Source organism: Cetorhinus maximus, chromosome 5, assembly GCF_964194155.1.
Source record: "Cetorhinus maximus chromosome 5, sCetMax3.hap1.1, whole genome shotgun sequence".
NCBI lineage: Eukaryota > Metazoa > Chordata > Chondrichthyes > Lamniformes > Cetorhinidae > Cetorhinus > Cetorhinus maximus.
This window is the reverse complement of record NC_135883.1, coordinates 123,704,234-123,717,170: the sequence shown is the minus strand read 5'-3', so window position 1 is coordinate 123,717,170 and position 12,937 is coordinate 123,704,234. Positions and strand designations below refer to the sequence as shown.

Below are 12,937 nucleotides of genomic sequence, written 5' to 3'. Positions count from 1 at the left end.
ACGGCGATTTAATGACTTATCGAAAAGTTAGCAACTCCAACAGTACAAACATTGCCAATTGGTTCAAGCCCAGCTCTACACTTGAGCAGAAATCTCAACCAACACATCAGCCCTAATCCTAGAGAAATATTAAATAGTCCATGTGCATCTTCTGGCTTGGTTTTCCCCAGTCCGGTTTACCAACTAAAAAGCAATTACATTTCTTTTTTAAATCCTTATTGTTCCACCGAAAACCGGAGGATATATGATTCCGACCTTGACACTCTCAAGTCTATTTGTCAAAGTGTATAGAAAAGCTGCTTCACTAGAGCTGCGATGTATCTGGTGAAGGTTCGCGGTTAGTGAATTGTCAGTTCAGAAACACGTTTGTCAAGGTGCCCAGCCAGTCACTGTGAGTGTGTATAGTCATTGAAGAAAACAATTTACCCAATTATCAAGTGCCCGCTTTGCGTGCTGTTTCTGATCTCTAAGAAGACCCGTGGTTGTATCAGTTTTCTCTGCATTTCCCTCTCCATCCTGGGGCTCAGGCTCGACCTGAGGAAATCCTGAATGAAATGGAACAAAGTAACAACCAACCAGCGCGCGGCTCCCCCCACCCCCAGCCGACTCCGGCGCGGGGCGCATGCGCACACTCCCCCACCCAGCCGTCTCCGGCGCAGGGCGCATGTGCACACACACCCCCCGACTCCGGCGCCGGGCGCATGCGCGTATCTCCCTCCAGCCGACACCGGTGCACGCTAAGGACACCCCCCCAGCCCCAAGAAGACCCGCGGGCAGGAAAATCCATTTTGACACAGCGCCCTCTGCGGCCCGGGAGGGTGAGTCGCCTCGGCACCCTGTTTTTGCTGTCCTCCTTTCAAGGGGACGAATGTTAGGTGTTTTTGTAAATATGAATGTCTGTCCCAGGAACTCCAAAATCTTCCTATGCCCCACCCTTTTCACTCATTTTATCTTCAGTTCTGATGAAGAGTCATATGGACTCGAAACGTTAACTCTGTCTTTCTATCCACAGAAACAAAAATAGCTGGAAAAACTCAGCAGGTCTGGCAGCATCTGCGGAGAGGAACACAGTTAATGTTTCGAGTCCGAATGACCCTTCAACAGAACTCAAGTTTCTATCGACAGATGCTGTCAGACCTGCTGAGCTTTTCCAGCTATTTTTGTTTTTGTTTCAGATTTCCAGCATCCGCAGTATTTTGCTTTTACATAGAATTATGAACTTGATTTTCCAGACAGTTTTCTCATTAGAAACATCAAACTTTATTTACAGGCTGCAGCAGCAGTTACATGCTTCCATCAAGCTCCACAACTAGAAGAAGAACTCCCACTATAAGGTTCCCCGCACTTAGGTCTGATTTGTTTGCAGTGTCACGTGATACTATACAACACAATAAGTCTTAAAGCGACAGTCACTACATTCCTTAAAGCTACAATTACTACATTCCCCTCCCTTTAAATTTTTTGTACAGTTTGTACTTACAAGAACATCTATCTTCATGACTTTACAAATATATACATGGGTCTTGGAATTATAAGTTCAGTCTCTCAGGTGGTTTCCTGATCCAGGTGGAACGTCACAGCTCCACAACTTTCGGATCTCTTACAGGATCCACATTATCTGGAACTGCAGCAATGTCAGGTACCTCCTTAGGCACAGGCAGTTTAGTGTTATCCACTCCGACAGAGACATCTGGTATGTCTATCCTTGATTGAACAATTTCAACAGGGACCACGGGTTCTACAATGGTTACAGGCGGAACATCATACTGTTGGGGTATCTCCCTTCTTCTCAAATGATCTGGGTGATCCAGCCCTCCACTTCTACGTGGTACGACAAGGGTCCAGTCACAGAAACTATTACACCAGGTAACTAGTCGCATCTTGGAAAGTTATATGACTTTTCCTTTCAATGCCTCTTTAGCTTCATTCAGCTGATTCTTCAGCTCTTTGCTAGACAGATAGCTTCACTGAACCGGCAGCGCCTTGGAGTTTATCCAAACTCCTGTCTCCAGCTATACACAAGTCCCAGGACTTCCTGTGAGCCATCTCTGATTACTAGGGCATTCCCTGAGCCCTCTCCGATTACCAGGGCTTCCCTTAGCCCTCTCCGATTACCAGGGCTTCCCTGAGCCCCCTCCGATTACCAGGGCTTCCCCTGAGCCGTCTCCAATTACCAGGGCTTCCCTTAGCCCTCTCCGATTACCATGGCTTCCCTGAGCCCTCTCCGATTACCAGGGCTTCCCTGAACCCTCTCCAATTACCAGGGCTTCCCTGAGACCGCTTTGAATTTCTTCTGCCTTGCTTCCATTCTACTATTTAAGACAGACTTCATTTCTTTATGTTCTTTATGTTGCTGAATGGTTACACGTTACTTTAGCATTTGATCTTGAAGGACAGTCAACTGTTCTTTCAACTTTTCAACCTTTCTTGTTGCCCTCTTTCTGGTTTGTCCTGTGCCTTTGCCCTCTCTCTGGGGTCCCTTGTTCCCTTTGGCAGAGCTGTCCCCTCTCTGAGGTCTTTTGTTGCCTTCAGCAGAGTTGCCCTCTCCCTGGTGTCTCTTCCAATTTTCTGTCCATAGTCATTTTTCTTGTACTTACCATTTTAAATGTATTGCCACTTTAAGAGCAGTCACTTTCTATGCAGCTATTGGCTTTTCCGTGCTGTTTTTGAGCTTCCCATGCTTTTTGTGTTTTGGCGGGCTCACCAAATGTGGCTGCTTTTTTTTTTAACTTTGTAAAACTTCATTCCTTATTGAAAACACACAGCAGCAATTTCTTCCCCCTTTTCTGGGTGATACTGCAGGGTTTTTTTCTTTTTCCTTACTAACTCCACAGTTTCTTTTGATGTTGGATGTCCCACGCTTTGGGAGATCCAGTGGTCTGATCGGGACCATTTTTTTAATTTAAAAGTGCAGCACTGCTTTCTGCTCTGATTGCCCTTTTTTAAAAACTTACAAGCTGTCAACTCTGCAGCAAGCGTTTTTTGTTTATTTTTGCCCCTGCAGGTCCTCTTTTTTTTAATGTTGGGAGCGGTCTAGGAGATTTCTCAGCCATTTGGATCAGGGCCTGTTTTTTCCTTTAAATTAAAACAATAGCGTTTCTGTTTCTTCTGTTTGAACTCTGCAGCATTCCAGGGGAATATGTTTTCCTTTTCTTCTGTTAAACAAGATACTCACAGTCGCTGGGCGAGGGACAACACCAGACCCGATCCCATCCACGTTGCCAGCTTGTTATGGACTTGATTTTCCAGATAGGTTTCTCATTAGAAACAGCAGACTTTATTTATAGGCTGCACCAGCAGTTACATGCTTCCATCAAGCCCCATAACTAGAAGAAGAACTCCCACTCTAAGGTTCCCTGCTCTTAGAGCTGATTCATTCATACTGTTACGTGTTACTATACAGCACAATAAGTCAAAGAGCTACAGTCACTACATTATTTAAAGCTACAATTACTACACATAAGTACGGTAAAGGTCCAGCTAGCTGTCTCCCTGCTTGCTTCTACACAAAGCTCACAAATTGACAGTATCAATTTGATACTACCCTTAACTTTGTTGGTTAACCATGGTTGGTTTATCCCCTTCCTAGAATCCTTCTTCCACACTGGGATATATCTTTGCTCTGAGTCATAAACTATTTTCTTAAACGTCTGCCATTGTTCATCAACTGTCTTTTGTGGCAAAGATTAGTGGTAAGCCAGAGGATTGGGAAAGTTTCTAAAAAACCAATAGAAAATGACGAAAAAAATAATAAAGAGGGAGAAAATAAACTTTGAGGTAAACTAGCAAGTAATATAAAAACAGATCTTCTTTAGTAAGCTCTTCTTTAAATGTATAAAAAGGAAGAGAGAGGCCAAAGTCAATATAGGCCCCTTAGAGAATGATGCTGGGGAAATAATAATGGGGAACAAGGAAATGGCAGAGGAGTTGAATAAATACTTTGCTTCAGTCTTCACGGTAGGAGATACTAATAGCATTCCAAAAATACTAAATAATCAAGGGGAAAAATGGAGGGGAGGAAATAAATACAATAACTATCACTAGAGAAAAAGTACTAGGGAAACTAATGGGGCTAAAGGCTGATAAGTCACCTGAACCTGATGGGTTGCATCCTAGGATATTAAAGGAAGTAACTGCAGAGATAATGGGTGCACTGGTAGTAATCCTCCAAGAATCCTTAGGTTCTGGAAAAGTCCCAGAAGATCGGAAAACTGCCAATGTAACATCCTTATTCAAAAAGGGAGGGAGACAAGAAACAGGTAATCATAGGCCAGTTAGCTTAACATCTATCATTGGGAAAATGTTAGAGCCTATAATAAAGGATGTAATAGCAGAGCATTTATAAATGCATAATATAATCAAGCAGAATCAGCACGGCTTCACGAAGGGGAAATCATGCCTGACAAATTTATTAGAATTCCTTGAAGAGGTAACAAGCAGGATAGATAAAGAGGAAGCAGTCGATGCGATATATTTGGATTTCCAAAATGCAATTGGTAAGGTACTGCACATAAGGCTACTTAATAACATAAGAGCCCATGGTGTTGGGGGTAGTACATTAGCATGGATAGAGGCTAACTAATAGAAGACAGAGAGCTGGGATATGGGTGGCATTTTCAGGGTCGCAACCTGTAACAAGTGGAGTGCCGCAGGGATCAGTGTTGGGGCTACAGTTGTTTACAATAAATATTAATGACTTGGATGAGGGAAAGGAATGTACAATTGCCAAGTTTGCGGATGACACAAAAATAGGTGGGAAGGCAAGTGGTGAGGATGACACAAAGAGTCTACAGAGGGATATAGACAAGTTAAGTGAGTGGGCAAAAACTTGGCAGATAGAATATAATGTGGGAAAATGTGAGGTTATGAACTTTGACAGGAAGAATAGAGGAACTGAATATTACTTAAATGGAGAAAGACTGAAGAAAGCTGCAGCACAGAGGGACTTGGGGGTCCTCCTGCATGAATCCCAAAAAGCTAATATACAAGTTCAGCAGGTGATAGGGAATGCAAATGGAATGTTGACCTTTATTTCAAAGGGAATGGAGTATAAAAATAGGGAAGTCTTGCTAAAACTATACAAGGCACTAGTTAGACCACACCTAGAATACTGTGGACAATTTTGGTCCCCTTATCTAAGGAAAATATACTGGCATTGGAGGCAGTCCAGAGAAGGTTCACTAGGTTGATCCCGGGTATGGAGGGATTTTCTTATAAGAGGTTGAGTAGGTTGGGCCTGTACTCATTGGCGTTTAGAAGAATGAAAGGTGATCTTATTGAAACATACAAGATTTTTAGGGGGCTTAACAGGGTAGATGCTGAGAGGTTGCTTCCCCTTGTGGGAGAGTCTAGGGCATAATCTCAGAGTAAGGGGTCACCCATTTAAAACAGAGATGTGGAGGAATTTCTTCTCTCAGAGGGTAGTGAATCTGTGGAATTCTTTACCACAGAGGGCTGTAGAGGCTGTGTCCTTAAGTATATTCAAGGCTGAGTTAGACAGATTTTTAATCAGTAAGGGAATCAAGGGTTATGGGAAAAAGGCAGGAAAGTGGAGTTGAGGATTATCAGATCAGCCATGATCTCATTGAATGGCAGAGCAGACTCGATAGGCCGAATGGCCTACTTCTGTTCCTACATCTTATGGTCATTAAAAATGCATGTACATAAACAAATCCATTAAACCTGACCTTTTTGCTCGGAGACCCTCCAGACTTCCCGGTACCAAGCTCACAAAAAACTAAATGAAACTGAAACCATGTTCAATGTTTCTTAACACACAAATATAAATATAATTATATATTGTTCTCAACAATAGAAGGATAAATATTGGCCAGGACACCAGATAACTACACCCCCCTGCCCCCACCCTTCTAAAAAACGGTACAATGGGATCTTTTACATCCACCTGAGAGGCAGGCAGGGCCTCAGTTTAATCTCTCCAAAAGATGGCACCGGTGACAGTGCAGCACGCTCTCAGTACTGCATTGAAGTTTCAGCCTAGATTTTTGCATTCAGAACCTGTAGTAGGACTTGAACCCATGACCTTGTGACTCAGAAGCAAGAGTGCAACCCACTTGGAAATGGTACATGTGGTTGATTGTGCTGTTTCACTGGGGTTTCTACAGGGGTGGATTTACAGTGAAACACACCATGCCGTCGAACAGGGCCCCAAACGGTCGGTGGGGGGGGGAGCCAAAATGATGTGTGCTGAACTGTTGGAAGTGCCATCAAAGGGAATCGCACTTCATATTTTACGTTGAAGACAGGTTGAGTAAAAATCCGTGCAAAGAGAAAGAAAAATATACCCTGCGCAAATCTGCCCAATATTCCCTCCCTTCTCATCATATCCTTTAAAACTCGCTGCTCCCCCTGCCTGACCTGCTGAGGCTTACCGCTGCAAAGTGGAAGATGATACTGTACACAACCGGGACTGTGCCAGGGATTGGAACAGAGCGTACACATGTTGAGAGAGGTAACACAAGGAAATCGATCTGTGATTCCTACGTGAAGCATTTTGCCAAATATACAATTAAAAAATCGGTAGTTTAAAGTGCCTGATCTTATTTAGACGCTTAAAGTTTAATAAAATGCATTGCTGAAGAACAGCCGGCAATCAGGGGAGGGATTTCAATATGCTGTGTTAACTTGCTATAAAAAAGTGGTCCTATATTTTTCCTTGGTATGACTGCATTGCTGAGTTGCTTTTGGATCCCAGCAGAGTGTGCGATGTTAGGCGGCTTTTTAAATTTTTTTATATAGAGAGCTATATCTAATAATAAAGATTGCGAGTGAGGCAGGCCTGTGGGCTGCACATGGTGCAGCTGGGAAAACACAAAAACCAGAGAAGTGTGTGTTTTATAAAAATACAATGTCCTGTCCTAACAAGGATCCCAAAGTAGCTGGTGCTACCATGAACCATCAGGGAATGAACTAAGTCACTTGATTTGTAGAGGAAATTTGAGACAAGAAAAGACATAGTTGGGTCATGAGGAATGGTGAATTTATTTCTGTATGATTTTGGTTAAAATTCTAAACCTTAGTGCTTCAATTACTTCTCTCTGACCAAGTGAATTGTGTTTATTTAAGATTTTTTTTTCTGGACTCCTTCGCTCACTTATCCCTTGTGAGAGTCACTCCCCATTTAAGAATTTCTCTCCTCAGTTGGCTTTCTCTGTGTCAACACCGGAGGAGGTGGAGGTACAATCCAAGTACCTATTCAGCCTGTTCTCTAAGAATTTCTGTGAGATGATGCAAACCCCAGGGGTGACTCTGGATTTGATGCAAAGCCCCCCATCCCATCCCACATCAGCTGACCACACGTTCAGGCTTACTGCCTGCTCAGTAATTTTGACATGCAAACTCTGGCTTTTTCTCCAAAGGCTGTGCGCTTGCAAAACAAGAGATCCAATCATGTGTCCCCCATCAGGAGTTTGAACTGGACTGGCCGTGCTATTGCGATAGATTGTGACAACTCGCATTTTTCACAGCTCAGATCAAGTCAATCTAGGACATAAATCCAGAAATTCAGCTCACGTTAATACATGTCTGCTACAAACTGTCTGCTCTGCCTTGATCTTTGAATAAAGGAACGTTTTGTTTTGAAGTGCCAGTGTTGGTTAATTAGACATTTGGTAGCACAGAACTTGAGTATTGCTGAAAAAGGAGACATGTCTAAGCTTTTTGACTTGCACTCATCAGGACACTCGCAAGAATACCAATATAGTGTATGTGAAGAGAGTGCTGACTGGTTGGCAAGTGGCATTGCCATGGAGAACGCACCAGTGATGGTGCCTGACAGTTAACTGCCATGCATTGTTTGAAATTTAAACCAGGCAGCTTGAGCCTGATTGGTCAAGACATTGCCCTGAGGAATGAGTCAGCGAATGGCTGTCCCTTATTTTGTTTAGCTGAAACAGGCACAATGTATATACATGTCCTTTCTGTCTGCAAAGAACAGGACCCTATGTATTAATATATGTAGCTTTCAGTACATGCAAATGCACCACACTGAGCCCAACTGACAATCCAAACTGGTTGTCCGCGTAACTCTTAGCGCACTGAGAATTATTTAATGAATGTTGCCAATCACACCTAATGTTACATAGAAACATATAAACTAGGAGCAGGAGTAGGCCATTCGGCCCTTCGAGCCTGCTCCGCCATCCATTATGATCATGGCTGATCATCCAACTCAATAGCCTGCTCCAGCTTTCTCCCCATACCCGTTGATCCCTTTCGCCCCAAAAGCTATATCTAACTCCTTCTTGAAAGCATACAATGTTTTGGTCTCAACTACTTTCTGTGGTAGCGATTCCACAGATTCACCACTCTCTGGGTGAACAAATTTCTCCTCATCTCAGTCCTAAATGGTCTACCCCATTCCTCAGACTGTGACCCCTGGTTCTGGACTCCCCCACCATCAGGAACTTCCTTTCTGCATCTACACTGTCTAGTCCTGTTAGAATTTTACAGGTTTCTATGAGATCCCCCCTCATTCTTCTGAACTTCAGCGAATATAATCTTAATCGGCTCAACCTCTCCTCATATGTCAGTCCCACCATCCCAGGAATCAGTTGGGTAAACCTACGCTCCACTCCCTCTATAGCAAGTACATCCTTCCTCAGGTAAGGAGACCAAAACTGCACACAATATTCCAGGTGTGGTCTCACCAAGGCCCTGTACAATTGCAGCAAGGCATCCCTGTTCCTGTACTCGAATCCTCTGGCTATGAAGGCCAACATACCATTTGCCTTCTTCATCGCCTGCTGTACCTGCATAATTACCTTCAGCGACTGGTGTACGAGGACACCCAGGTCTCGTTGCACATTCCCCTCTCTCAATTTACAGCCATTCAGATAATAACCTGCCTTCTTGTTTTTGCTACCAAAGTGGATAACCTCACATTTATCCACATTGTCCTGCATCTGCCATGCATTTGCCCACTCACTCAGCTTGAACAAATCACACTGAAGTATCTCTGCATCCTCCTCACAGCTCACCCTCCTGCCCAGCTTTGTGTCATCTGCAAATTTGGAGATATTACATTTAATTCCCTCATCTAAATCATTAATATATATTGTGAATAACTGGGGTCCCAGCACCGATCCCTGCGGTACCCCACTAGTCACTGCCTGCCATTCAGAAAAAGACCCATTTATTCCTCCTCTTTGTTTCCTGTCTGCCAACCAGTTTTCTATCCATCTCAATACACTACCCCCAATCCCATGCACTTTAATTTTACACGCTAATCTCTTATGTGGGACTTTGTCGAAAGCCTTCTGAAAGTCCAAATAAACCACATCCACTGGCTCCCCCCCATCAACTCTACTAGTTACATCCTCGAAAAATTCCAGTAGATTTGTCAAGCATGATTTCCCTTTCATAAATCCATGCTGACTCTGTCTGATTCTGCCACTGTTTCCCACGTGCTCAGCTATTAAATCTTTTATAATGGACTCTAGAATTTTCCCCACTACCGACGTCAGGCTGACTGGTCTATAATTCCCTGTTTTCTCTCTGCCTCCCTTTTTAAATAGTGGGGTTACATTAGCTACTCTCCAATCTGTAGGAACTGTTCCAGAGTCTGTAGAATCTCAGAAGATGACCACCAATGCATCCACTATTTCTAGGGCCACTTCCTTAAGTACTCTGGGATGTAGATTATCAGGCCCTGGGGATTTATCGGCCTTCAATTTCCCCAACACCATTTCCCTACTAATACTGATTTCTTTCAGCTCCTCCCTCTCACTAAACCCTGTGTTCCCCAACCTTTCTGGTATGTTATTAGTGTCCTCCTATGTGAAGACAGAACCAAAGTATGTATTTAGTTGGTCAGCCATTTCTTTGTTCCCCATTATAAATTCCCCTGTTTCTGACTGTAAGGGACCTACATTTGTCTTCACCAATCTTTTTCTTTTCACATACCTATAGAAACATTTACAGTCAGTTTTTATTTCCCTGCAAGCTTACTCTCGTACTCTATTTTCCCCTTCTTAATCAATCCCTTGGTCCTCCTTTGCTGAATTCTAAACTGCTCCCAATCCTCAGGTCTGTTGTTTTTCTGGCCAATTTATATGCCTCTTCCTTGCATCTAACACTATCTCTAATTTCCCTTGTAAGCCATGGTTTGGCCACCTTTCCTGTTTTACTTTTGCGCCACTGTTGGACACTGTTTTGCGCACAGTTGGACACTGTTTTTAGTTCTGCAAGCATGGGTTGGTTGGGTACGATCTGTACCCTGCCCATTCTGTACAGCGGCTGGGACATGCTGTTTGATACAATCCACCAGTCTTTGGGACGTATGGCCTACATACTAGCATCACACTGGCACTGAAATTTATATGCCACATTACTCATTTGTGTGATAGGCAGAATGTCTTTTTGGCTTGACGGCAGCATCCTGTTAGTGGTGAATACCACTTGTGTTGCTACCTGTTGTTCAAATTTTTGAGATACCTTACCCTTCCAGGGTAATCTGAATTAGAATGGGCACTTTTCAGGGCCAAAAGTGATGGCTTTAGGTCCGTTCACAGTTTGCGCCATATATAATGTGAAATGATCCGATCAGGGTAGCCATTATCCTGCAGGATGCCTTTGATGCGCCCTATTTCAGCATCAAACTTGCATGGTGAGCAAATGGCTCAGGTCCTATTTACAAGGTTGCCGATAAGACCAATCTTGGTCTCCGTGGTGGAGGAGTCTACGCAGATGATCGCCGAAGCAATGAGCCACATGTCCGAGTGCCATGTGTCCTCCATGGAGAGAGTGGCGACTCTCGTGAAAAGGCTCCTCCAGGAGACCTGCCAGGACTTCCTGGGGATGCGCTCTGACCAGCAAGCCCTCACATCGGCATTGACCTTAGCAGTTCACTGCCAGTGTTGGAGATGTTGTGGGCATCAGGTTTCCCAGCTCATTGCCCATCCATCCACGGTGAGCAGGGAGGTCCGAGGTGACCTCACGTTGGCACAGCAGCTGCCTGGCATCCCTGCAGGCTCCTCTCAGGGCGCTCTGGATGAGGGCACCAGCTCTTCTACCCTTCTCCCAGTGACCGTATCATCCAGTGAGGCTGCGACGACTGGGGAGATGCCAGCTGTGGAACTGGCAGCTCCCTCCCAAGCAGAGCAAGCACAAGCTCCACGGGCCAGAGGACGCCCACCAAGGTCATCAAGGCCAACAGGACAGCAGAGTCAGCAGGCTGTCTCAGATGCCACTCCCAGCGAGGGGGCAGCACCAGGACGTAGCACCCAGAAACGAAAGCATAAGGCACATTAGGCACACCACAGGTTTATCAATGGTGCTTTTGTGTTGGCCTGAGATTAGGTCCTTATGATTTATTTTGGATTGTTTACATTATTGTTTAATAATTGTGAGAACTTCTGCTTCACACATTAAATGCCGGATGTGTGACGATGGCTGAGGGTGGCTCATTTCTTCTGCATATGTATGTTTAAGAAAAGTGTCATGAGTGATTTGTTGGACACTCAGCTTTACGTACAAGGCCCTTAGTTACTGCTGATGACTTGGCAGATTTTGCACTTAGGTGTCAAATATCGAGGTGGCAGCCCGGGCTTGTCCTGGTGATCCATCTGTGTTGTGCTAACTGAAGGCTCGTTGGATTAAAGTCTCCCAGGTGTCCCTGCCTCCCTGGAGTAGTCCCGGGACAGCGTCTACCCCCTCAGTATTTCCCTGTGCGTGCTCATCCTCGGAATCACCGCTGGACTCACTGTGTGCAGCTGCAGCCGCTGCGTCGATGTCTTCATCATCCACTGTGTCCCCCCTTTCCAGCGCAAGATTGTGGAGAGCGCAGCATGCAACCACTATCACCGAGACACAATCTAGGGGGTACTGGAGTGCGCCCCCTGAGCGGTCCAGGCATCGGAAGCGCATCTTGAGAAAATCGAAGCCTTTCTCCACCACAGCCTTTGTGGTGCCATGGCTTCTATTTTACCGCTGGTCAGCTTCTGTTCTTGGATAGCAGACAGACGTCATGAGCCACCTTCTGAGGGGATAGCCCTTGTCACCAAGCAGCCATCCATCCAGCCAAGCCAGAGCACTGAAGAGACCCAGCACTTGGGAGGGTCTGAGGATGTAGGCGTTGTGGGAGCTGCCTGGGTACCTTGCACAAACTTGTAGAATCTGCACGTTCATGGAGTGGAAGCCCTTCCTGTTGACGAAGGCACCGGGCTCACCCGCTGGGGCCTTGATGGCCACATGTGTACAGTCTATTGCACCCTGGACACGGGGGAAGCCAGCAATGGCCGCGAAGCCTCTAGCTCACTGTGCCTGACTTACCTGATCCCAACAGAAGTGGATGAAGGTCAATGGATGCCTGAACAGAGCGTCTGTAACCTGCTTAACACAAGTGTGGACAGTTGATTGGGAGACACCACAAAGATCACCCACCGAGCCCTGGAAGGAGCCAGAGGCATAGAAGTTGAGGGCAGCTGTGACCTTCAGAGCAACTGGCATGGGGTGTCCACCTACACAGTTAGAGATCTCAGGCCCAATCACCTGACAGATATAGTTGACTGTCTCCCTTGATAAGAGCCTCCTTCGGTACTGCACCTCAGACATATTGAGGTAGCTGCTTCGCTGCCTGTAAACCCTGGCAGCAGGATAGTGGTGTCTCCTGCGGCCCCTTCCACCTTGGACAACCTCTTGGCCCTGCCGCACTTGTGCCTGCGCCTGGCCTCCCAAAGGTGTCTCCCCTGGAGGCTGAATGTGCACTCCTGGCCTCCTCCTTATTCTAGCCCTCCCTTCCTCCTCAGAGGAGCTGCCTCCAGTGGCCAGATCAGATCCCATACCCAGGCTGAGGGAAGGCTCCCTGAAAGCTACAGGCCCAGAAAAGATTCCTCACTGCAGAGTGCTGACCTGAAGATTAAGAATCCAGCAAAAGCTGCTGGGATGTGTTCTGAAGTACTGAAGTTTTAAAAACTTT

General features: G+C 45.4%; 1 protein-coding gene across 3 annotated transcripts in view; it reads right to left on the bottom strand.

Moving 5' to 3' along the window:
* Window positions 1-648, bottom strand: part of ube3d (ubiquitin protein ligase E3D) — a 206,234-nt gene extending 205,586 nt beyond the window's left edge. For all 3 annotated transcript variants that reach the window (XM_078542447.1, XM_078542448.1, XM_078542446.1), the window contains exon 1: window positions 427-648. In XM_078542447.1, the coding sequence (XP_078398573.1) occupies window positions 427-515 (89 nt within the window). In that variant the 5' untranslated portion in view covers window positions 516-648. The remainder of the gene's footprint in view (window positions 1-426) is intronic.
* Window positions 649-12,937: the final 12,289 nt, after the last annotated feature.